Raw genomic sequence first — 27,187 nt, forward strand, 5'->3', positions numbered from 1 at the left:
AGATACTCACTTTGTTTTAATTGATTACTTAACAGCACGATTCCAGGCATACAGAAAATTTGGATACGAACATGGGGCTGCTCACATAATAATTCAGATGGAGAATACATGGCTGGACAGCTTGCTGCCTATGGCTATAAAATTACAGGTAATGAGATCCATAATGTATTTGTATTGATTACATTTCAGAGTTGCAGATTTTGGAGACAGGTAGTCTAGCCCCAGCAATTTAAGGGGATTTTTAGAGTAATTTAATGATTTGAAGGTAGAACACTAATAGCTACTATGTATTATTAGATAGCTGGTTATATATTTCTTGACTTTTGTTGTATTTTTTTTTTGTTTATATTAAATTTTGTTTGTGTGTGTATATGTGGGGGCACATATGTGCAATGGAGGTCAGGAGACAGTTGCAGGATGAGACTTCGCTTTCTCCTGTGTGGATCCTTGTCGGCAAGCTTGATGACGGGTGCCTTTGCTCACTGAGCCATCTCACCTGCCTAGTTATTTTAAAAGAACCTAACGACCTTTTGTATTTTGAAGTGAAGCTACAGAAAATTCATATAGGGCCAAAAGAGGGCGTTAGATCCTCTGAGTTTGGAGTTACAGACAATGAGCACTGCTATATAGGTATCAGGACTGAAACTTGGGTCCTCTGGAAAGAGCACCATGGTCTTAAATGTTGAGACATATATCCCGTCCCACTTTTAGCAATTTTTATTTTATTTTTCATGAAACTATTCATTTTATGTACAGCAGTACAATTTGCACATTAAAAAACACAAGAGAATGATTATATATATATATTTTTTCTTTCTTTTTTTTTTGGACAGAGTAGCTCTGGCTGGTCTGGAACTTGTTTATGTTGACCATCTGGCCTTGAATTCACAGCATTAATCCTTCTGCCTCTCTTGGGATTAAAGGCATATACCCCCATGAGCAGTCTGGCTTCATATTCACTGTGTGCCCTATGTGGTTTGCACTTACGTGGGTTCTGGAGATCCCACTGTTAGCTTGCACAGGAGGTGCTTTATGCCCCGGGCTGTCTCCTCCCTCTTTTCTTTTTTAACACTGTGGAGTTCACCGAGTCTTTACCTCTGCTAATCATATCCTTTGTCTTGAGCTGTAATTCCCCAACTCTCTGTAGAACTCAAGTTTAGATCTGAAGCATAATTTAATTGGTTTCTGGATTACTGATGTCAGGTTTTTGGATTATTATGGATTAGTGGGATTTTATAAAATTATTAATTTAAATTGTTTTTGTTAATTAGGTATAGCCCTAAAATAGCAATGAATATATCATAGGTATAAAATTTAGATTTCATGTATAGAATACAGAGATTATTGGAAAGAAGTCAGGATTTCTTAATAGCTCCTCGTAGGCATTTTACTATTCGGTGAAGAAGCATGAGTTGACTTACTTGCAATTGCTGCTTGTAACTATGAGTCCAGGCCATGATTATTCTGCAGGAAAACTTAAGATTTGGAGTGGTTGTTACTTATTTCTTTCTGCCATTTTTAATTTTGAAGGAAAAATTCATAATTTAAGAAAATATTGTTTTGACACAGGGATTCAAATTACTGAATTAGCTGAGCATGGCTTTGCATTTCTGCTCTTCTGCGTGGTTTTGTGCTGTGCTGTGCTGGGCACAGAACCCAGGGCAGAGGAGCGTGCTGGGCAGGAACCCAAGGATAATGGGGAATGATGGAATTAATCGCCAAGGTAGCAAGTAGGTGAACTAGTGCTTTTAAAAGAAGCATGGTTTGGTTGGGCTTGCAGGTGACTTGGGAAACTGAGCCGGGAGAACTTTGAGTTGTCAATAGCCTGCTGTGTAGTGGGACACTCTCAAAACTGAGTAGAAATGTGATCTGAATGCCTACAGCCCAGGAGCACATTCTTTAAGGAAGCAGTTCTGTAGGCTGACCTTTCCCCTAGAATGGCTCTGGTTATTGTTTCTGTTGGAGATCTTGCCAAAGTCTTTCCAGTGTCTTCCCACATGAGGTGTTAGAAACAAGAGACCTGTGAGTACGATTCAGGGCATGCTAGTGAACAGTGCTGCTTTATCAACAGTAGACATTTCATCTTTTATTTTTTCTGAAAGCCCAGGCTGGCCTTAAACTCACAGCAGCACTCCTGCCTAGGCTTCTTGAGTACTGGGAGTTTTGGTAGGCACATTTCTGTCATAATTGGTTCTGGGAACTCTTGAAGAGTAGCAGCAATTCTTATTTATTTATTTATTTATTTATTTATTTATTTATTTATTTATTTATTTAAACATACTATCTCTCTGTCTCCTTTCTGTGTGAGGGCCAGGCTGTCTTCAGCAGTAACTCTTAGGCTTTGGGTTTCTTCAGACTCTTTTAATACATTTCTATCAGAGAATTCATTACAACCGCGTAGTCCTAGTGAAATGTGGGCCTGGCTTCCTTAGGTGGGTGCTGCATTCAGAACAGTTATGCTAATGTGTAGTTACACCTGCTGTGCATGGGTACTGCATGGGCATTATGGTTTGTGGGAAAGTTCACCCCCTGGTTGAGACCTCATAAGCACATGAGGGGACTGTATGTTTGTGCACTGAGGATCTTATGGAAATCAGACCTGAGTGCTTGTCTTGGGTGCCCTAGTTTCAGAAAGCTTAAAGACTGCTAGGTTTTTGCATTCTTGATGGTTTCTCTGTATCTTTGTGTATAGCTTGTTCATTTGGCAAGTACTTGTGCACATACTGTGTATCCATGGGTAGAGTTCTGGGAACTTGTGGAGATATAAAAGGAAGAATCTCTATGTTCTTGCTTAAATCTTAGAGGTTATCTTAGGCAATGCTTATTTCTAATGGATTCTTTCTTTCTTTTTTTTTTTAATAATGGAGGGATGTAGAATCTGCTCTAGTTAAAAACTTTTATAATTTATATTTTAGAAATACTTAGTCATGTCAGGTCAGAATGTGGCATTTTATGTTCAATTTAAGGAAACTTATGTGTGAAACTCGGTGTAGGGGAGATAGCACAGTGGACTGATTCAAGTGTATAGAGTACTTCTGGGCTTTGGCCATTCAGTGTGAAGAATCTTTAATGTTGTGCCTGAGGTCAGTTTCATGTATTTGATTCATGTATGAAAATTTTTGTATAAGAAATACATCCAAGGATCACATTACTGATGAGAAGATTATTAAAATGTAATTTTTAGCTGGTGTTGATGTTGACAGAAGTAGTGCTTGTGACATTAAGTTACTCAAAACCAGCAGCCACAGCAAATGTTGCCTGATTATCTGTTTCCTTTGCTGGCTCGTGGTGAGGTCGCTTCACATGAACGTATGAAGCTTGCCTATATAGTAAATTACTTTAAGACACAGAGTAAGCTGGGTGTGGCTGGTGCGGGTCTTTAGTCCCAGCACTCCTAAGAGGTTTGTTTGTTTATTCATTTTTTTAAATATTGGGAAGAGGCAGAAGCAGGTGGATCTCTGAGACCAGCCTGGTCTACATAGTGAGTTCTAGGACAGTCAGGGCTTCATAGAGAGACCTTTTCTCAAACCCAACCCAACCCAGCCCTTTCCATAGGGTTCCCTGAGCTCCAAGGGGAATTAACAGAGACACCCACGTAGGGTTGAGTGTTCCAAGGTCTCTTACTCTATGTTCATTGTTCAGTTCTGAGTCTCTGTTCTCATCTACAGCATCAGGAAGCTTCTCTGACACTGGCTGAGCAAGATGCTGATCTATGACTATAGCAGAATGTCATTAAGTGACATTTTATTGTTACTTTTCTTTAGCAGGTATTTGGTTTCTCTCCTATGTCCCTGGTCTGTCTGGTTCCAAGTCCTTGGCCACATGAGCAGTATCAGAGATAAGTTCATCTCATGGAGCGGGACTCAGATCTAACCAGAAACTACTTGGTTTGTCTAGCAAGTCTCATGCCGTTATTGCATTAGCATATTTTGCATGTACATCACCCATGTAGATCAAAGAATTTGTAGCTGAGTTGAGTCTGCCTTTCTCCTTTGGTAGTATGCAGAATGCCTTCTGGCTCTGTGCATATTCTGTCAGTAGGGGTGAAGGCTCTAGGTGGACACCAGTTGGCCTCCTCCACACTCAGTGAGCTGTTGTCTTCAGCAGCAGGGCTTTACTATAAGCTTATGGAGAGCAGTATATAGTTCTGTAGTCGTGGCAACAGCCCACGTTGTTTGGGGGTTCCTATGGCCAACAACTTGATTGTGTGTAAGCCAAAGAATACATTTTTAAAAGAGAAAAATTGCAGTGAACAGACTTAATGCCACAAATAAAACTGAAGGCTTTAGTGAAGGTCATTAGAGTGTGTATATATGTGTGTGCGTGTGTGTGTGCGTGCTTATGTGTTTGTTAATAATGACTTCAGCTTTTGGAAGGATGTGGACCAATGTAATTGAAAACCATTTGTATAATAGGGCATCACAATGTTACAATTTGAAAGGCCATTGATATATGTAATTAGTTGCTGGATGCTATGCATAGCTCTCTGTGGCCTCAAGGGACAAATGTGCCTTTGAGAAGTATAGCAGCGCTGTGTGCCACTAGGGTTGGGTGGTACACGGCAGAAGGGAAGCTCTGGTAGAGGTGCTGCACAGCTCCACTGAAACACTCTGGCCAGTATTGTTCCTATAAAATAGAAAATATTAAGCATCTTACATATAATTTACTTGCAAGAAAGTTGTTGAGAAAAAAATGCCTTCTTATTAAGATTTATACTTTATATTATAAAAACTAGCAATTATTCTTTATTCACATTTCTACAGTCTATGATCACTGTATTAAATATTTTGATGAATTTTGAAGTACTTGGACTGGGGATATAACTCACTTACTTGGTAAAGTGCTGGTGCACAGGACCAGGATCCAGCCCTGTTATCTACTTAAAACAAAGACATGAGCAAAACCAAAGTCCAAACAGAACAAAACAAAGCACCCAGTGAGGTGCTGTGTTTTTGTGATCCCAGCTCTGGGGAGTCAGACAGACAGATTCCTGGGTCTCTGGCCAGCCAGCCGTGCTTGTTTGGCATGTTCTAGGCCAGTGAGATTCTGTCTTCAAAAGGTGGACTATACTCAGTAAAGAACACCCGAGGCTGTCCACTTGCCTCCACATACATGCTCACACTTTTATTTACACTTTTATTTTTCAGGCAGCATAGAAATATTTAATTATTAATTTTTTTGTCCAGTTGGCTCAGAAATTTCCCCATATTTGTTTTCTTAGAAAGTACCCAAACTCAGTTTGGACCAACAGAATGCTAAGCAGCCCTGATTTGTCCTGTACTGTGTTACCTGTACAAACCAAGTAGTTTGGGCCTTTCCTGTGTCCTTTATACTCTGAGCAATATTCTCCTTATGTTTAAATAATCTTGAATGATTGAGTAGAATGTTTTCTTGAAGGGTTAATTGAAAATCTAGTTCACTCTCCTGAATTTGAGTGTTTGATTAGAATTGTCACTTTTTGTGTTTTGGTTTTCAAGACAGTGTTTCTCTCTGAATCTTTACTTTTTTTTAAAGGAGTAAATGAAATCTAGTTCATTCTTGTGAATTCTCAAGTTCTTGGTTCTGTGTCCTCCTTCTGAAGATGCTCATATTCCGTCTAAAATGAATGGCCAGCAATGATTAAAACTTCCGTGCTAGTGAATCATTTTGAAAATGGTCAAAAACGTGCTTTCCCAATTTTCCCACTATTAAAGTTGAGACGTTACCATCCTCCTGTTCCTCACTGTGAGCTTGCAGTTGCTCTTCATCCTGTTACCCTTGGCCTGACCTTTGAGTCTCATAGGCTTTAGCTCTGTGTAGTTTGTGAGTGGAAAAGCCAGCCGTACGCTGTTTTCATGAATAAACTTGATTGAATGGGAAACTGTGTCAGGAGATCAAGGATCAAAAAAAAAAAAAACTGCTTACACTGTTCTACCTACAAAATGTTAGAGGTTTATGAGGTTATGTTATGAGACAGACAAAACACAAGTCCATATACTTTCAGTAATCTGATATCTGTTTAATTGCTTAATAGTTCAGATTATGCTTAAGAGATTTTGTACAGTGTTGTTGAATAAATTTATGTAGAAATAGCCAGAATTTAAGTTGTATTTTTTTCTTAAGGAAATGAGTAGATGGCAAATTACCATAAATGAAAACGTCATTTAAAAAGTTACTTTTTATTTTTTTATCTCTTTCTTTTATTTTGGGACTGAAAACTTGAGGGTCATCAGTAGTTGAGCTTGTTCGACACTGGCCTTTGAGGGCTTGCATTAAAGACAAGTGTGTTTCTAGCTCCTGAACAGCAGATGGCAGTATTGCATCGTATGATCACTTGGTGGTGTTATGACCCCGAACATGAATTTCATGTTACAAATGATCATCTAATAAAATGATTAGAAGTCATTAAGTTACCTAACATTTAATTTTTCTCTGCTTTTTCTATTTTTTAACAGTATTTATAAAAGAACTTGGCAAATTGACCTTTTCAGAGGCCTTGTGAGCTCTTGTTAATCTGAGATGCAGTGTGCAGGAAATCAGATGTGTGATTATCCAGTGATGGGCTGACAGCTCCAACTGGTCTTGGTCGCTCTCACTGCTTGTCCTAGCGTCTGTTGTGGCCGTTTTCCATAGGAATATATTAAGGTGGGAATTTCGAGTGTGAGGAAAAACTATTTGTTACTTTCTGACTTCATTACTTTCACACATACTAAAAACAGTGGGTCCGCATCTTCAGTACCTCAGTAATCCTCAGACCTGCTTACCAAACAGGCTTAGGGAATGGTAAAGCAGAGTGAGCTGAACTCTGCACTTTTACGTTATCCTCTGCCTTGATGTGGGTTGGAGGCTTGATGTAAGGGGCTCAGAGTTTCCGTACAGGTTTATGTATACCCTTGCCTGTATGCTATATATCAATTTAAGGGCTTTCTTGGTGGTGGCGGTTGTGGCTCAGCGTTGTTTCCATGAACCTGATCATCGTAGACACTAATTTCCATAAGCCACACACGGTGGCACCATGGCTGTTTAACTTACTTCTGTCTGCTGTGACAGTGACTTCTTAGCCAGTCCCCACCTCAGTGTGACTCAGCCATTTTTCCTTCCTTTCCCTTCCTTTCCCTTCCCTTCCCCTCCGTGAAGCCTTTCCGTCTTTCTCAGCTTGTACATTTCAGAGATACTTGCTCAGCAAATCAGAGCTGAAGTACCCAACTTCTAACTCCGCCACACTGTAAAATCAGCTAATATCTTCTATTAGCCTAACAGCTGGACAGATGACAATGGTTATGTCAGTGTTCTTGTTAGGATTACTAGAGTAGTCTCTCTCTCTCTCTCTCTGTCTCTCTCTCTCTTCCTGCCCCCCCACCCCCAGAATCTTTCCATATAGTTCAGGTTAGTTTTAAATGCATTATATAGCCCAGGCTAGCCTTACACTTACAGTGATCCCCATGTTCGTCTCCCAAGTCCTGTGATTTGGTTGTGGTTGAGTAGAGGAATAAATGAGCTAGCATGTGTGTTTGAATCACTAGTGCCATTGCACAGGGGACCACACACAATAGGAATTTTTAAAATGTGCATTATATATGTATGGGTTAGTGATCAAGTAAACTGACTTTTGAATATGATAAATGTTAATAATTGTTTTCCAACTTTAACACAGCAAAACGTGAAAGTATATTGTAACAGTAAACTGAATGGTCTGTATGCATGTGAATGTCTGGAGCTCTCAGTAGAGTCCTATTTAGGTGCTGTCAAGTCCAGTTGGCTTATTCTTGACATGTCTGAGATAAGATCGCACGCCATCACTCTTCTTGACACGGACACTTTTACAAATGGTATTGAATCAGAAATCCAGTTTAATCCATTCTTATTAAATTGGAAGCAGTAATTGCTCTCTTGTTTAATGGGATGGAATTGACTGTAGCAATCTCGATGGACCTTTAAACTTGATAAAATATGGTTACATATGTTCGTGTTGGTTTGTGTGCTCCTAAGAGTAGGGGTAAGAGCGATCCTTTATTCAAAAGTTGGATTATTTGCAATGGTTGGTAAAGGGTATAGTAGAAAGGTGGGGATAAGAATGGCATCTTCTCATTTTCTCCCTTTTTATTTCTCAGGAAATAAAACAGAAATAAATCTAAGGGCCTTCAGAATGGAGTTTTCACTCACCACTCAGAATTAGGGGAAGGAGAGTATCTCTAGAGAAGACCTGGCGGGCGCACACCGGCCCCTGAGAAGTGAAGGAGAGCTTGGGGAGTCACAGCCTCCGACAGTTAGGCTTTTATTTAGTGATGTCTAAGTCTCTCCATTTCCGTGTCTGTTTCTGTTCTGTAGAGTGACAAGGCTTGCCAATGGCCTGAAGATGTTTCTGAGATGTTTAATGATTGCTGTTGTAATTTGCTTTCACAGAAGAGCTCAGTGTAAAATAGCTTTTCCTGTATCTCAATTTCTGCAATGCTGAGTCTGACCCAGGCCTTTGTGCACAGCAGGCCAGCACTTAGCAGATGTCCTGTGTCCCCAGCTCCAGAGCATCACTCAACGCACCCTTCAGCTTCTGGTGTTGATCCTTCTGTGTTTTCTGTCGCTGTCTTGCTAACCTTATAAGGTGTCTTCATTTTGATAGCTTTTAGCTGTGATTTAAAAACTCACTATCTGAAGAACTATTTGCCGATGGTGATTTGAGTAAAGTTGAGTGATTCAAGAGCACAGGCAGACCATTGTAATATCTTCTGCTTTCCACACGAGAGCTGAATTGGTAGTTAGTGGACAGAAATGAAGGAACGAACTCTGAGGGGTACTAGAGAAATATGTTGTGATTTCATAACACTGAAATTATTGAACAATATCAACAGGGAGGACAGTGAAGGTGGTTTGCAGACCTCATCAGTTTAAGGCACAAATCCTTGAATGGGCGTGTTTGAAGCTTATCAACCACAGTTCACTTGTGCATCTTGTGCCTTAGGCATGGTGTAAGGCAGAGGTGCAGGCTGTAATGATGAAGGCTGAACTTTTTCCCGTAAGGGAAAGGCCATTTGCAGTTTCAGTGATGAGGCCCTCCCCATTGACACACGTATAAATATTGTCTTGGATACACTGTTTAATATTTTTGAAATGTAAATACCTTTATGAGTGCAGTTAATGTTTGTATAGTCATGTAATAATTTAAGCATAAACATCATTTTCTGGGCACATGTATAAGAAAAAACATTGTAAAAAAGAATAAAACCATTTTTCAACGTATATAGAAATGTGTGTATTACTTATAACAATTATGATTATATGGTAATATAATTATAATAAATTAATGTTGGAATTCGAAAACTAGTATTTTGACCCAGCTGATTGGCTCAAGGGTTTTCAGAAGTCAGTCATTAAAGCTTTCTCAGTTCCTATAAGAGAGTGGTTCAACCAAATGGAGCTGCAATAAAAACGAACATGAGTTTAAGAATGTGCTATTACATTGATAGGATGTAGGTTATAGAAGTTAAAACCTGCTATTGACTTGCCTCCTCTTCTGTGCTTTCCTTATATGCTGCATTCAAGGTGTAGATTCTGTACACCTTCATGCAATTACAAAACAACCCAAAAGATGGCAGTATTGACCCGTGTTAGCATTTCCATCTGCTTTTTTTTTTTTTTTTTGATGAAAAAAGTGTTGGATGTCTTATCTGCAAATGTCTTAAATTGAGGTTATATTTTTTACATTTAATTTTCTGTTTTGTAAATGGATCCTTAATTCATGTAAGGCTTGCTGGGACCAGATTTCATTTTTATTTTGAAATGGTTTGGAAATTTGGTTATTTAACAATCATGTTGTAGACATAAACTATATAATCCAATATAATTAATGATGAAACCTTGTCTCAGTGTGACAGCTAATGTTTCATGGGAGACATAGTTGCTGTTGTGTGGCCAAAACCATTAATTTTTTGAAGTCTCTAAAACTGTCCAGTGATTAAAACATAGCAGGAATAAATAAACAATTTGTGTGGCTTTCAGGTCACGGCACTCTGGCTTATCCATTTTGGGAAGTCATTTTATATTAACAGGACTTTTGAAAATTTAGCAAAACCTTTCACTATTTTGGGTCCTCTGGCTGTAATACGATAGAAGGAGGGTCTAGGGCCTATGAATAGCTTTTCTAGGTGAGAACTAGAGTAGCTAATGAGTCTCTGGCCCCACGGTAGGCTTCTTTGAACAGCAGCGTGGTTGTACCCACCAGCATCATGCTGTTGAGCACCTTCTGAGGCCATCCTGAAAAAAGATTTATATTTAATTGTGTGTATATGAGTGTGTGTTGTGTGTGTGTGTGTGTGTGTGTGTGTGTGTGTGTGTGTGAGGATGTATGTGCATGTGTATGTGTGTGCACGCATGAGTGGGTGCGTGAGTGAGTGGGTGAGTGAAGGAGTGAGTGTGTGCTGTGTTTTGGTCTGTGCATGATGAGTGTGCAGATGTCTGCAGATGTCAAAGGCATCAGATCCCCTGGAGCTGGAGTTGTGAGCCTGCCTGAGGTGAACGCTGGGAACCCAACCCAGGTTCTCTGCAAGAGCAGTGTATGCTCTTAAATGCTGAGCTGTTTATCCAGCCTCTGATGCACAAGTGTGACCCAAGTGTGATTGTACAAGTGATGGTCTTCTGTCCAGTCAGAGGTGTCTGTGCTTGTTTCTCCCTTGTACACTTACTGGAAGTGAGAAAGCACAGACTACTTACCCAGCTTTTTTTGTGAGATGGGTGCCCTTGTTTTGGGTCAGAAGTACAGGACCTTGCAGGTGCCTTTATCTTTCAGCTTTTATGTTTCTTCTCCCCAAATCACTTTTTATTACTATCCCTTAAAACTGACGATATTGGCACCTTATTCCATTACACCCCGTTCTCACCCTGACAGGATAGTCACCTGTGTGCCATTTCAGGAGTGGCGATGCCTCTGGCTGCAAGAGTGGTTTGTTCTTGTGTTTGTGGGAACAGATGTACTTCTCAGCAGATCTTCACTCTTCTTGCTGCCTTTGTTGATGCCAGTGACAGGGTGCACATGTGATGTGCCTGAATTGCTTAACAATGCACAGTTAAGGGGGCGGTTGGTTCCAGTGGATTCTGACTGACCGACAGCCCTCTAGAAATTCTCCTCCAGGATCGTGGTCTTGTGAGGGGAGAGCTGTCTGAGAAGTGAAAGGCTTGCCTTCTGACCTGGATGCTTTGGAGGACATGCTTGCTCCAGACTTCCTGTAGCATGGGCGGTGCTGTTATTAGTATGAGTCTAGCTCCTTCATCTCTTCTTGGAGATGGCAAACTCTGGGCTTGGTAAATAACAAAGGGTTAGTTTCCTGCACGACTTTATGTTTACAGACTCTGGTAGGAAAAATAGAAAAAAAAAAAACCAAAAAAATGCACTAAAAACAAAATAAAACCTTTATTCCCAGAAATGGACAAAATCAGCTAAGTGTTTAAAACATGTGTTAACAAATTCCATCTCAAGCCATACATCCAGGCTGTCTGGATTCAAATTTGTATCTCAGGCTGGAGTGGGAGTAGTCAAAGGTGCTACTGTACTAGCAATATTTCCTCCAAGTAGTTCAGTCAAACAACATTATATGTTTGTGTGATTCAGAGATCGGCTGTGCGGAGTTTTGCCTGTCTTCTGTAGCTGTCTCGTAATAATGTGCTAATTTATGCTGATGATCTTACCTCATGACCCTTCTGTGTGGCCTAGATATGTTAATACGCTATAGCTTTTTAATTTCAATCATCCGTGTTGGCTGAATCTGCTTGTTAGCGCCCACTACCATTTATACTAGTCTGTGTCAAGGCCTGGTAGAGGACAAGAAAAATGTATCTCAGAATCAATTTCTTTAAGCATGCATTAGTAATGGAAGAAATTATAAGATAGACATAATTTTAATAAGACTGTTATGTCTGAACATTCATTGCGAATAGTAAGTATTCTTACTACCGTCAGCTTTTAATTAAGAAAGGGAGTCGGGTCATTGGCTTTATTAAGCAAAGGCTCATGACCATCTTTTGATTTTTTTTTTTTTTTAATGTCTGAGAGGAAGTATCCAAAACAGAAAAGTAGGTATCACAGGCAGTTTTACAGAAGCTAGCGCTCCTTGGTTATACCTATGTCTCTAGTCCTTAACCGTGAGTCATGTATTTAAATACTGCACAGTGTATGGTGGAGAAATTGAGAACTCTATGTAGAGAAAGAGTCAAGCTGACCAAAGTTTAAATAGCTAAGTCTGTTACAGTGAAAATTCCGTAGGGGAAATTTATAGATCTTAAATACATTTTCTTACATTTTTGTCAACAGAATATTTTTATCTTTATTATAGAAAATATACTTAGGATATTTCTTCCTTATATTTAGCCTTTTATATGGTAGGAACAGTATCTACTGTTCTGTTGAGTTCTGCCCTAAAACTGTTTCTTCTCCAGCCTTTGGATCAACTTTTGTTCTTAAGGATACTGATAAATCCAAACACCGATAAAACCTGGAGAATGTTGTCATAGAAATGATTCTGGCTTCTCTAGGCCCATGACTCTTCATGTCAGGAATGGTTCTAGGGCTGTTACAATGACCAGTAAATGGCTGGCAGACATTAGCCTTTAGGCTCTAATGAAGAAACTTCCCATCTATGATGTCTTAGACTCCAGTACCTTACATGCACTGACCATGCTAATGAAATTTGAATCAAGCATGTATTTAATGGCTTTTGATCAATTTAGATGTCTTTTAGTTGTCTATGTTTCCCTCCTGTGTATCTTTGTCTGTGGTGAGTGTTAATTAGGAAGCGAGGTAAACTCTGATGGCTTCTTTGGGTAGTCAGCGAGTCAGACAGCAGTGATTTTTATCAGAGAAATATGTGGGATTAGGTGTCAGAGGATATGGAGTCTTGTTCCAAAAATGGCTGGTAGTCAGTGAACATCCTCATCTTTTCTCAGGTTTTTAATTCTCACAAATGAATCATGTTGACTATGGCAGAAGTGAGAGGCCGGGTACACCATGTAACTTTGTCTGAGGTGAAGCCCTTGATTAGAACTGTCAGGTGTGAAGCTCTGTTTGAACTTTTCTTACTCTTCCCTTCCCTGCCCTGTCCCACGCAGACCCCACTCAGGTCCTTCTTTTACAGTGCCGTGGCCTCCAGCCTCTCTTTCCCACCTGTTTGTGCTTTGCTCTTACTGGGACGCACCCGAGTAAAGAACAGTCTTCTCCTTTTGTGTTCCTAGCACCCACTGTATTTTGCCTACAATATGTACTTGATTAGGATTTAATGGTTTATGTCAATATTCATGCCATTTTATGGGAAGCAAACAGAGCTTGCTCTGTATGTGTTTTCTCTTTCTTGTGCTGCTCTTGTCCCTTGTTAGGTACAAAGCAAGGGATGACATGCTACCACCTGAACAGACAGGGTTTAGCATCTTTGTAGTCTGTATTTAGTTATTAAGTTTTCGAGGCCCTTTCTTCCAGCAAACCAGTGAAATGGCTTTGTCCGTACCTTTCAGATGTGATTCATAGGCTCTGGTGACCATGAGTCAGTAAAAAGGCACATGCTCTTTGCTACTTTCCTCCGTTGGCTCTTTTCCTCTTTTTACTTACTGGTGACTCCTTGGCGCATCTGGCCAGTGTTGGGTGTTTCTTTCTGACTTACCATTTCTTCTGTACCTGCCAAACAAATGCTTTTACTCTGGTCAGGAGCATTTCCAGTGAGTTAGTTTTACTGTTGGCGTAGTCATGGACCACCTGATAAATCCCAGTGTGTCACACTAATGAGTGCTGACTGCCAGTCACCAGATTGTTTGGTTTGGGGATATCTTACTGATGGTTTTGAGTGTAGAAAAAATTTCTTTTCTGATTGTAAAATTAACCTCCAAATAATACATTTTTCACCCATAGCTGTTTTTGTGTGGTTCAAGTTTCTAGAAAGAGTGATATATTGAACTTAAATCTGTATGTAGGGGGGAGGGGAGAAAAAGCAAAGGCATAGTGTTAGATTGTACAGGAATGACCAACTGGCCCTGTGGCCTTAGTGACACTGTCCAATGTTCCTGAACCACAGGTTATTCATAAATAAGATGAACACATGAAGTCCAGTGCGCCTCAGACTCTTTATAGATTCATTTATTCACTAGGTATGCATGGATCGCAGGCCTGTGCTGTGTATTCAACCAAGGAGACAAATCTGGTCTTACCCTTGCAAGAAGACTTCCATCTCCCCTCTGTCCGTCCACCTGCCCTTCTCCCTGCTTGCTGGTTTGGTCAGTGGGTAGATAAGGAGCAAATGAAGCAATGTGAAGTGATTCATGACAAATTCATGGGCTCTTGTCTTATGTACAAAATGACTGACCTTTTTTTTTTGTGAACATAAATGGTCTATAGATACAATAGCTGATATTTGCTTTAATGTTATTAAAATGAGGTGGATTATCTAGTAATGGCAAATTAATTAGGTGCTTTTTAAGTGAGAAGGTGGAAGACTTGGCTGTTATAAGTTTAGGTGCAGTGTATATAAAACAGGAAAAGGATTTATTCTTGACATTGAAAAGCAACTTAAAGAAAAGCACAAGATCTGGGTAGTTATTCATACAGCTGTGGGTGCTGAATATCAGAAGTAAGTTTATTTTGGGGAAAATCATCTTTGGTATAAGTCAGGCCTCTTATTTTGAACATTTTACCTTTATTCTGGAGAACTGAAATTTATTATGTTACAAATGGGAAAATTAATTTGAATGGAGTTAATACAAAGGAATAAAATATCATTTAATTGAGAAATAGGGTAAGGTCTCCAAAATGAGGACACATTTCTTACTTGTACTCGTCTGAAGGAAGCCCGGGTTTGTACAGGTTTGTACAGGTTAGTTCAGGTTTGTACAGGTTTGTACAGGTTAGTTCAGGTTAAGTTCAGGAGAGTTTAGCTGTGGGCAGATGCCAGGTTGGTGTCGAACAGTTCAATTCTCTGACTTCTCCGAAGACACTGATGAGGGCAGCTAACCTTATTGGTTATTAGGTGGCAAGAGTAAGTTCAATTTTCTCTGTACTCGTGACGATTAGAGGCTGGTTCTAGCATATCTAGTGCTCGAGTTTCAAGGCTACCTCTATTTGAGAGCTGCTTTGGGGAGATAACCTTGTACCACATACATTTTAATGAGTGCATTCCTTTTACCACCTGCTGAAGCCGACTCGGAGTGACTACTGACCTGAAGTGAATGCCTGCGTTCAATATTAATATGGCATGTCTGAATCCAGACAGCAATCTTTCATTTTGACATGCACATAGTCAAAGTAAATTAATGTTTAAAACCTGAACACTCCAAGTTCAGCCAGTGTGTGAGTCCCATAATAATCCTTCAGATGCAGTTTACATAGAAATGCTGAGTGCTTTCTTATACTTTATTTATCATACACATGGGTCTGCACTGCTGCATTCGTAACAGCGTTCATCTAGTCCTGTTGTTGTGGTTCACGTGTTTTGCATTCGCTAATAAAAGTAATTTCCTTGTTCCTAGATTTATTTTTTTGCATTATTTTAGGGAAAGTTAATATTTTAAAAAACATATTCACATGCTTTGGAGGGCAGTCACAATTCAGTCATTTTATGGTAGTTCCGTACTTTATTTCTGCCCACATCACAGTCTTTGGTGACAAAGATAGGCAATGCCAACTCGGTGGGGCCTGGAGCAGGTGTGAGTTTGTGCTGGGGGGACTTTCCTTCCGTGGATACCGTTTTGTTTTTGATTTTATTGGTTAAAAACCATCCATGACAGATGTAGTAATAGGGAAATTCTATTAACATTTAAGTATTAAATTAGCTAGTAGCCAGAGCCTCCTTTTAATATGATGACAGTTTGTAAGTTTGGGATCCTAAGGACCACATCGCATAACATGCTGTACATTTCCTGTTGGCCTGTTTCCCCTTTAAAGTGGGTTAGCTCAAATGTTGGAAATTTCCATTGCATATTTCAGTGTTACTATTTTACTCTTCAGTTCTATGGTTGATATTTATGAATTAAGATATATGTATATAGGTGTATCAAAGATTAAACTGATAAAAACAGATACCACATTTGATTTTAGCTACAAGGCCAAGAAGCAGTATATTTTAGTAAATTAATAGCCAATTTAAAAAAAGGATATTATGTAGAAATACATACATACGTATATACATACATATGTATATATATATATTGCATGCATGCAATGGCCATAATGAGAATTTTGTGATAACATCTTTGAATTTTAATTTTAATAGAAAAGTCTAAAGTTATATTATTAGTAAACATATTTCAGCTAGAAAGTTTTTCTTGCTACAAAATGATAGTGGATGGAAGTGAACCTATTATGTACTCAAAGAAAATATGCTGCTCTTATTTTAATTTACATCAGTATGATGACTTGGGCATTGTCTTAGAGTTATGAATGCCATAGTTTTGCTCTGAAAACAAAATTAGATTTTGACTACATTTCACAGGATTTGTGTTCAGAAATAAATTCACTATTTCATTTAGGATACAGAATATCCAATAATATTTAACATACTTATTCTTTTATGAGTATTGTATATCTCAAACATCAGGAAAACATGTGCCTTACCCGTGGTACATTGGCTTAGATTAGATTTGAAAACACTGTGCAGAGAACACCTATTGTTTCTGCAGAATGCTGTATGCCCCATAGAGGTGACCTCTGACCCACTGCTCTTGCAGTAGTAATGGATTCGCACTGATTGGAGCACAGTCTCCCACTAGCTTCTGCTTTCAGTTTTCATGTGTAATAGCTGCCTAGCACAATCAAACATCTGCTTTGTGGCTGTAGAAGGCAGTGTGACAAGCTGGCTTGGACCAATTCGCATTTGTAACCCTGACTTGGCGATATTGTGTTTTTACTACTGAATTAGTAAGCTGTGTGTGGATAAATTATCTTTGATGAGTACTCATTCTTGTTCAGCTGCATGGAGCGTTTTGCCCACATTTAGGGTTTTGTAGAACATGGTATTAGCTTAGATTAATTGAAGGATCAGCATTGAACACCACCTTTTTTCTAGTCAGAGGCTTGGTGAATAATTTCCAACGAAAAGTGAGCATTTAAGAGCTGCTTAGATTGACTCTCTTATTACTGACCTGATTCTAATCTGCTTTGATAATCTCTTCAGGGAAAACTCAGTCATATTTGCCCCTTAGACAGTAAGAAGTAATTCTAGCTGAGGTAATCTAGAGTCCTCAGAAGCTGAACCAGTTTGATAGAAGCTATCCCTATGCGTTCCTTCATAGAGACGTGACAGGGTAGACATCTTTAGTGCAAAGTGGCCTGTAGCTGATGACTGTTCTCACCACGTGCAGCCTAAAGCACTGGCATCAGAGGCCTGGTTACTCAGTGCAAAATATGTGCATGACCACATATAATCAAGGTTAATGTTTATCAAGGGTCGCCATGTTTTTGCTATGGTCTGACAGTCATGACCTACATTGAAAGGGCCCTGTGAGTCTGTCTGGTATGTTTTTCTTGATGTCTGCTTGTCAGTTTGTTATAGATCATCACTTGGGGTCCTTTCTGGGTTTTCAGGTGTGCCGTACACAGTGTTCTTTGCTGTTACATTGTTTTGAGGAAGCTGCTGCTTCATAATGTGTAAATAGACTTTAGTCTTGAAGGGTAAGCAATTTGGGGGACGTTGTCCATGGGTGTGGTGTTGTGTTCAGATGGTAAATTATCTTAGCGTAGAGTAAACACTAGCTTTTCAACCAGGATTCCAGATTTGGCTTAAGCAGTTGATCCTTTAGTGAGCTCTTCTTGGGAAAGCAGTTTGGGAATTTCACTTCAAGTCTATTTTAAGAAAAATCCAGATGAGTGGCTTATTTCATAGTATACCAACTAGAGAGATTTTATAAGATAGAAATTTGCAAACATTTCTCTTTTTGCTGGTAAAAGGGGGATAGAGGTTAACGTTTTTAAAAAGTGTCATTTTGAACACTTTGGTACCACAGAAGCAAAACTCAATGCCTGTTAAATTGTATTTTTTTGAAGTCATTCAATTTTGGCCACATCTGTCTTAGTAGTTTAAAGAATAAACAGTTCAAACGGTAAGGGAAAGGCACTTTGTATTTTGTCAGTTTTCAGCTTTAGATATCAGTAAATCATTGCTGTAGCCTTCTTTATCTTTTGTTTGCACAAAAACCCTGTTAGAATTGTGTCTGGGGGACCATCTGCTGTGGTTCCCAGTCTCAGGAGTGTGATAAGGGATAAGCTGTATAAACAGGGCACCACGAAAAAGAAAAAAAGGAAAAGCTTGCTTTAGGAGTAGGGGAAAGTGTAAGGCAGTTTTAATTTTATAACAGAGCCACAGAAAGTCACAGGCTCATAATCTGTCAGGATGGAGGCTATGATGTATTTATTCAGAAAGCACGAGACAGTGTGTGGTTTATCGTCTCGTGAAGTTAATATTGTCTTTCTTTTTTATTGTAGTATTACTGCTCTGGAGGCCGAAGCTTTTAGAAGTTTTCCAAGTACACTTCAGCATAGCTCTTGACATTGTGAAGGTTTCCACATTGTCTTCTTAGGTTTTGGCTTTTTTTCCCCTCTCCTAGCCATTAATTTTTCTCTCAGTTGAATCCTCAGAAATCATCCTTTCCCTTTTTCATTTGCAATGAGGTCATGGTGCTTCTTGAGGAGCAAGCCAGTCATTTCCATGGCAACAGGCTCTATCAAAACATCACAAGTCTGTCTTGCCCCTTACCTTTAAACTTAAGTACAAGGAGGGGGAGGGGGAGGGGTGGGAGGAGAGGGAGGAGGAGGGGGAGGAGAAGGAGGCACCTAAGAGCACTGCTGTTCCTATAGTTTCGGGCTGCAGGGCCAGGGTAAGGAAAGTCAGTTTTAAAAATGTAACCTCTAACATACTGTAAGTTATTTAGCTGTGATGTCTGTATAAAGGACTTCTTTTACATTAGGCTCCTTCAGTAGAGCAAACGTTGGTTTCTAATGTCATTATCTAAGAGAACAGTAAAGGAAAACTGTGTGTTACAGTGCACACATGTCTCACCATGGCCCGAGATGCCCACTGACGCTTTGGTGCTCTGGTCTGGGTCGTCATTTTGCATTAAGGTAATGGGATTTTGTTGATGGAATAGTGACACCTTGTACTTTGAAAGGAGCCCAGGACCTTCTCGGGCCTTTTCTCCTTTTCATCTGTTGTGCCAGTGAGGTGCAGTGAGTTTGTGTTTATGGACTGGGAGAGTGGCCTGTGTTGCTCACTGGTAGTCAGGCATGAGATATAGCACAGTCCCTCTGTCCTTGAGGTGCTGGAGACTGAACCTGTGTCGCTGGGTGTGAGACACATGTACTTTATCACTAAGCTGCATCCTCAGCGCCAAAAATAGTTTTGCTTTTTGTACTTCCAAAATACCCGAATTGATTAGTAAAATTCCTAAGCAACGTTAGTTGCGTAGTTTGCAGTTTGCTAAGTAGTCCCTGTTCCTTCTTACCAGGGCATCGACAGATACAGGTTCTTTTATTCTGATTTTAACTACTAATATCAGCTTTCAAATCACATATTACACAGTACAAAGTAAGAGCGTATATGTTACAGAGTGGACGGCATTCAGTGCCTTACTGGAGGCAGAGGAGGCCTGGCACCGCTACAGAGGGTCACTGTCACTGCAAGGGTTCTAAGATGGTAATGAAGTCAGCTCATAACAGTTTCATAAGTTTAGAGATTTTATGGTGAATTACTTTTTTTTTTTGGCCAGGGTCTTTTTGTGTAGCTTTCTTCAGCCTCGTGAGTCTGGACTTGCAGGCCTGTCCCACCTTGTCCGGCTCAGTTGTAATTTTATTAACTTGAAGTATTTTCAGTATTTCATCGGCTCAGTTCTACCATAGCTTTTCTTTCTGCCCTTGCCTTTCCAGGTGGTGGCCAGCCCTCCTAGCATCTGTGCTCCAAGCCGCTCCTCGTCTGATGTTTCTGAGCTCTGCTCACCCGACTGCTTCCACTCTGGCTGAAGCCATGCTGGAGGCAGGAGCTTGATTTTGCAGTGTAAGCATCCAGCATTGAGGAGCAAAGGACCAGTGACTGACTGTAGAGAGTAACGGCTAGCAGGCCTGTAGGCAGCTGTTTGTAGGAGATGTTTCCTATGGGAAATGCCGATTACTTTTTACTTGTTTTGTATATAACATGAAGTCAGAATAAGTTCTACATACCCATCTTGTAACCTTTATGGTTCACTGATGTTATGGAGACCAGGCCCTGACATGTAGCTTTGCCTGGCCTGCCGTATGCTGTGTGGCCTCGTTAGGCCCTTTGCTTGCAGGGGTTCTCCTGCCTCAGCTTCCTGAGTGCTGGGATTAGAAGTCTATGGTTCAGTGTCCTTGAGTGCTGTGGTGGGCCATCTTCTCAAGCTGTTCATACCTCCCGCTTTTGTTATGACGCTCATGTGTCCTGCTCCCCATTTCTCCTCAGTTGTGGTGAGCTAACACTGACACTACTTAAGCTGTCTGTAAGGGGACAAAACTGTGTGTGGGGGGTGGGGTGGAGAGAGCTTTCAAAGTCTATAGACACTGTCAAATTAAGATTTTATTATGAAATATTTTCTGGAGAAAAAGCATTAAAAAACAAGATAGAATATATACTGTCTACCCAGATTTGGAAACAAAACACCCCCAAGTGCCAAACTTCTCCATGTATGAGTAAATGTGCCTGGCACTGTGTTTTTCATTCTCTCTGCCCTGTGGAGAAGCTCCAACCTTCAGAGGGAATCTTCCCTGCTTTCTGTTGCATAGCACTACCCCAGGCCTCTGTGTACTATTGAACCTGCCAGTGTGTATTAGTGTGTTACAACCATCTGTTCAGTTGTCTGTCACCTCCACCAGGCTCAACTTGGGCTTTGTGTTCTCAGCTCGACACATAATAGCCGGAATGGAATAGGTGCTGTCGTGTGAAGGAGTAAATGAATGAGTAGGTGCAATTCTCTTCCAACAAATGCCCTCCTAGCATGGGGTTCTGTTTAGCGAATCTGTTTCCTTGTCTGGTCCATAGTTAGAGGGTCTTGCCGCTCTGATTTGAGCAAATTGAATTAAACAGAAAGTCCTGTAGAACAGGTGCGTTTACAAACCTCTGCTCACACAGCTGCTGGGCTGTTTAATAAAATCCTTGCTGTTTTGATTGGGTATTCAGTCTTTCTTTCTGTCGACTGCGTTGCTGTCGTGGTCTAAGCAGCGCTGCAGACTAGAGCAGATGAGGGGAGGAGGGAACTGGTGCTCCTGGCTAGGATTGCGGGGATGCCGCATGTCACGGAGATGGAGGGGAGACGCTTCTTCTGTAGCGGTAGATATTTAGACAGATGCAAATATCTGTCCTTCCTGGACCCCAACTTTTAAGTCTTTAACTCAGTACTTCTCATTTGTTCTCCCCCAACCCCAGGTTGCTAAGTGCATCCTCTTTCCTCTCTGAAGGAGTCTAGAATAGAAGGTGTACCCCATTGCTTTTGCTGGTCAGGTTTTGAAAGTTTAGGTAAAATGATATCCAACAAAGGGACACATTTCAGTTTTTTTTTTGCAATATTTATATGTGTGAGCAAATGTGCTTGCATGCATATAGATGCCATGGCGTGCATGTGGAGGACAGAGGACAACCGTCAGGAGTCGGTTCGCTCCTTTTGCCACGTGGGTCCCAGAGATTGGACTTCGGTCCCCAGGCTTTATAGAGAGCGGCTTACCCACTGAGCCCACTTAAAACTGCTGATACTTGTTGATATTTGAGACAGAGCCTTGCTGTATAGCCCGCACCGTCCTGGAATATACTATGTATAATAGCTTCTTCTCCTGCTTCAGCTTCCTGACTACTGCTATTGGACCTCTTAAAACTTTCAATGTGTAATCAACAAGTTGTTCCATTTTATTGGCCATGTTAGTATCGCTACAAACAAGGTGGGAGACATTTCCATATTCTAGAAACTATTTTGTCACAGACATGTTTCTCTTCAGTTCAGAATGGAGAGAGAATAAATGTATCCATGCAGGTGCTCCCCCTCATGGTGTGTCTTCCCACCCCAGGGCAACCTACTTCGAAACATCCCTCATGGCCGTGCCCACAGGTGCCAGCATAATCTGACCGTTTCTCCTTGAGCATCTTCCCCAGTGAGTATAGACTATGTCAGGTTGATGATGAGAAGTAGCCATCAAGGCGTGTGTTTGAGGATTGTCGTTTGAGTTAGTATCAGCTTACATTCTTGGCCATTAGCTCCAAACTGTGCTCACAGGTGTCACTGTATTGTCACTCGTGCACTCGGTCCCCCAGCAGAGCAGTCTGGTGAAAATCTTGACACACAGTGACGGTCTTAGTGCTTGCCAAGAGGGCTCCTCTGTGTCTCATTCTGAATCCCATTGTTTCCCTGTGAACTCAGCACAGGGTATTGGTGCGCTTCAGTCCTGAGCTAAGCACCCCAGGAAAACTCAGTCTAGAGTCTGCTCTGAGGCTGTCAGGATTAGGAGGGTGTTGGATCCCTTGTAGTTGGAGTGATAGGTGGTAGTGAGCTTCCTGATATGGGTGCTGGGAACCCAACTTAGGTCCTCTGGGAGAGCAGCAAGTGCTCTTAACTACTGAACCATCCTCTCCTTCAACATGACCTGAATGAGTCATGTATCTGTACTGTTTGCTTTGCTAGCATTTACCTAATCGCTTATTCAGTGACATTTCTGATTTTGCATATGCTAATTCTCAAAACTGAGTACTGGAGCATTTTTTTCATTCTACCTTCTACACCTGAAAGGACTGGGTCAAAGTCATAGAGCACGGGTGGAGCTGTGTTTGCATCCGGACAGTGGTTTTCTGCCTGTGCTGTGTGTTCATGATGCTTATGCCTCTGTTTTCTGCCTGTGCTGTGTGTTCATGATGCTGTATGCCTCTGTGCCTGTGCTGTGTGTTTATTATGCTTATGCCTCTGTTTGCCCCCATACATAACCCACTCCTCACCTGGGAGGCGGGGTTAGTAGAGATTCACAATATCAAACAGATTTAAGGATTAAAGCTTCTTTATAATGTGTGCACAGTTTACAAGACGTCTCAGAATGGTATAGTTTTTCTTTGCAAGTGGGGCAGGATATTTAGGAAGGCCTCTTTCAATTTGTACTCTCTGGCCCCAGAAGTCAATATAAGGACTTTAAGCTTCAGGAAACTAGTTGTTAATCAGTTTGGAGCTGTTTCAAGATGTGCTTGGTGCTTCTTAGCTGGGTGACAGTGGTCCTTGGAGGAGACAGTGGAATCCACAACACATGGGTGTGAATTGGATGATGGGAACTAAGAGTACTCATCCTTTTCGGGGGTCCTTGTGCTTGGAAGGACTGGGCACCCCCGCAGTAGGTGCTTCGCCCACAGTAGGTACTTGATGTTTGTGAATTTGGTATGTGGGCTTTCAGGGTACCTGCAAAGCCTGTGACATTTAGTTGTTTGCTATGTTGCTATGAGCATGATGCCTGTTTCATATAATGGGCTGTAAAAAAGTGGTGCATACAGGAATGGCTGTTCAAGGTTGTAGTCCATTCTGCCCATTTGGCATTTGAGAGAGGAAGATTCCAGCAGCAGAACTTTATGCATATGCAATGACATCATATTATCAGGAATAGAAAGTAATTCTTTTTTCTCATTTATATAATTACTTATTTACTTACTTCCTTACTTTACGTCCTATCTCAGCCTCCATTCTCCTCTCTCCTTCAGTCCCACCTTTACAAATCCCTCTTCCCATTACCTCACCATTTCTCCTCAGAGAAGGAGAAGCCCCCACTTGGGTATCACCCCATCCTGAGACATCTAGTCACAGCAGGACTAAGCATCTCCCTCCCAGTAAGACCCAACCAGGTAGTCCAGTTAGGGGAAGGGCCCAATGGCAGGCAACAGAGTCAGAGACAGCCCCTTCTCCTTTTGGTAGGGGACCTAGAATTCTTTCGTGAAGGGTGATTCTTTTCTGGAAAAGTAAACTTGACCTTACCTTGGACTGTAGCTTGGTTGGCCAGTGCTTTCTGCAGAGGAAGTCCGTAGGGGTCTGTTTTATCCTAGGTTTTTCTTTCTTCTCTGGTCACCACGTGTACTAACTACCCTTCCTTACTACAGTGTAGCTTTTTTGACCCCATTCTTCATTTTCCCGTATCTCTGTTTCATTTCACCTTAATAAAGGGTTTTGATCCCCGAGTCAGAGGACACATGTTTATCATATTGATGTTTTCAGTATTGTAAATGTCTATAACTGGCATTCTTAGTGCGAGAGTAGAGAGCTGATGTGTTATTAACATTGAGTTGCCCTCAGTGCACACTGAAGTGTGTGTGGAATGCGTGTGGCTGTGCTTCATGTTTGAAGATTAAAGCCTCTATGTGATCTGGAAAGATGAATGGCACACAGTGTTTGCATGGTAATATGCAGAACTAAAACACATAGTATAGTGGTTGGTGGTAGGCTCTCTTCAGGGTCAGCGCTTGAAGGCTGTGGAGGACAATGGGAGAATGGAAAAGCCTAGAGTTAGGGTAGTGTGGGTGCTACTGTTGTGGTAGATGTGACAGGCATTACACTTGTTCTGAAAGCTTCCTCTTTGTTTGTTAGAGTTCACTGTTGTAAGGAGTATCTTCTTCAAGTAATTTTGGCTGCTTATGATATTTTTTACTTTTATTTGTATTTTGTATGTTTGCGAGTGCATGATGTATGTATGTGCACCGGTGCCATAGCCTGTGTGGAGGTCATAGCTTGTGGAGTCACTCCTCTCCTTCCACTGTGTGGGCTTTGGGATGGACCTCAGCCCTCAGACTTGGTAGTGAGCGAGCACTTTTACCCATGATGCTGTCCCATCCGCCACTCACTGTGCTTCTGAGGTAAAACACTGACAATTTTTAGAGTTGAAGTTTGATGTTTATGAACAGTCCAAAAGCACTTTTTGAGTATGGGATTTGAATTTGCCTCCTTAATGAATACCAGAAATCTAAGGAATCAGAACACTAGTGGTGTTGGCAATATTCTGCGCCCCAACCTTTAAATGCAACTATGCCGTTCACATTTGGTTTGTTTCTGGAATATCTCCTCTTTGAGTGGCTCGGGAAATTAAATTATGTATGTATTGTATGTATTTAGTTTCTAATCTCATTCTGTAGACTTTTTTAAAATAGGAATTTTGATACTTGTGAATCTAGGGACCAGAGGGAACCACATAGGAATCAGATCTAATCACAGTAGATAAGGTGCTGTCTAGAATGTTTAAGGGCAGACTGATATTCTAAAAACATCAGACCTGACTGGTCTATAATGAGTAAATGGGACAGTTATAGGAGGTTAGCTGGTTGAAGGTAATGATGATTTGGGTGCTATGTGAGCGTATGGTGGTGTGTGTGTGTGTGTGTGTGTGTGTGTGTGTGTGTGTGTGTGTGTGAGAGAGAGAGAGAGAGAGAGAGAGAGAGAGAGGGAGAGAGAGAGAGAGAGAGAGAGAGAGAGAGAGAGAGAGAGAGAGACAGAGAGACAGAGAGACAGAGAGACAGCTCGAGAGCCAGCCCTGTGTAGAGGTCAGAGAACAGCCTTCTGGTGTCAGTCACTGCTTTCCCATCTTCTTTGAGACAGGGTCTCTTCAGGTTAGCTGCTCTGAGCTTCTGGGGATTCTCCTGTGTCCCTGCAGGGATGTGCTGGGATTACAGGCCCTTGGGCCATATTTTCTAACTTTTATATGAGGTTTGTGGATATGTGCTTGGTGGTGAGTGCTTTACCCAGTAAGTCATGTCCGTAGCCCCATTTCAGTAATTTTTAGTAAAATGGACATAATTTCTGTCTGTGTAGGTAGGAAGTACAGCTCTCCTTCCCAGGAATCAGCAGGACAATAAGGGGACAGGATGGGCTGTGGCCGTGATAGCTGTAAGCGTCTTCTTGGTGATGCTGACTGAGTGTTTACAGCTCAGACCTAACTGGTAAGGTCTATGTAGGTTAAGGCTTAAGCCGAGGTCCCTTGGTGTTCAATCTTTCTATCAATTTATTTGCTCAGTACAACTATTGAATAATTTAAAGCCTGCAAGCTTGTTAGTGTTAACAACATAGATGATTACAACAGCCAATTCCTTTGAAAGGCTGTCAATCTAGTGAGGTAGATTGTTGTTTAGAGCCATCAGGAGCAGTGTCTATACTTTCCTGCAGCAAATCTGCAGGTCTGAATGAGGGTCCTTCATGCAAGGGCTCTGTGGTCCCTTTGTCACACTTCTTAATAGGTCAGCTGAGCTGCTGTGTGAGGCCCACCTCTGTCCAATGCCCTTACCTCCTGGCTTCCAACATTGGCCACTTTCCCTTTTGCTGTTCTTTCCTGTTTTCTCTAATGATTCTAGGTTTTTCTTCCAATAGCAAAACTCCTTCTCAGAGTCTGTTGATATCTGTTGTTTCTCCTGCTGTTTTGAGAGTCAGGCCCTCTTTATCAAATTCACCAGTGACTTCTTCATGGCCAAGTGCAACTGTCATTCCTCAGCGCTTCTGTCTTCCTTTGTCAGGATTTACTGGAGTTGGCCTCTTTTCTTCAGGGGTGGTTATCTCCTGTCCTGAGCATAGTACCCCCTGGCTATGGCTCTCTATTATTCATGGGCTGTTCCTCCATGAAATGTTCTTGACTGTTGATGCTATCTCCAAGGCTCCTGTGTGTACTCAAGTACTTTTCAGTTTTATGTCCTCCCAGCTTTTGAGTTTCCTCCCTATATGGATGCCTCCCAGTGGTGTATTTCCTTTGCTCTCTGGACTCTCCCTCTTGTTTATCACTTGAATGCCAAGGAATGCTGATTTACCCTGCCCAGAATTCTTCAACTCTCCCAGAGGCTGCTTCTCCAGTCTTTCAGTCTTATTTAGAGGAACGTGGGCCCTTCCAGTTGCTAGGGCCAAAAGAATTGGAGTCAAGAAGAAATACTCTTGTTTTCGTGTCACATTACATCTGTTCAAACATCCTGCTTTGCGCACGCTAAGATACGGATACAGACTCTGACCTTTTTCTTTTTTCTTCACTTAACCTACCTTCCCACCTCCTCTTCTGAACAGTAGCTGGATTCTACTCCTGCTTTCCCTCTACAACTGTTTTCTATGTCCCCATCAGGAAATGTTTTGAGATACTCAGGTTAGAGATGTGGCTTGTGATACACTGCACATTTAGCCACGTGAGATCGTGGGTTAGAGCCCTAGCCCAGAGTAGAGGATAGAGAATCGAAGTCAGATTTTTTTTTTTTTTTTTTTTTTTTTTTTG

General features: G+C 41.1%; 1 protein-coding gene and 1 pseudogene across 9 annotated transcripts in view; one reads left to right on the forward strand and one right to left on the reverse strand.

Annotated features, from left to right (window-relative positions):
- Cdkal1 (CDK5 regulatory subunit associated protein 1-like 1) overlaps positions 1–27,187 on the forward strand; it is a 552,607-nt gene that overhangs the window by 9,087 nt on the left and 516,333 nt on the right. For 8 of the 9 annotated variants that reach the window (XM_063276598.1, XM_063276594.1, XM_063276597.1 and 5 more), the window contains 1 exon segment: positions 36–148. In XM_063276598.1, coding sequence (XP_063132668.1) covers positions 36–148 — 113 coding nt within the window. 9 annotated transcript variants of the gene reach the window in all.
- On the reverse strand, positions 15,953–16,059 carry LOC120098014 (U2 spliceosomal RNA; annotated as a pseudogene).

This window comes from Rattus norvegicus, chromosome 17, assembly GCF_036323735.1.
Source record: "Rattus norvegicus strain BN/NHsdMcwi chromosome 17, GRCr8, whole genome shotgun sequence".
Taxonomy (NCBI): domain Eukaryota; kingdom Metazoa; phylum Chordata; class Mammalia; order Rodentia; family Muridae; genus Rattus; species Rattus norvegicus.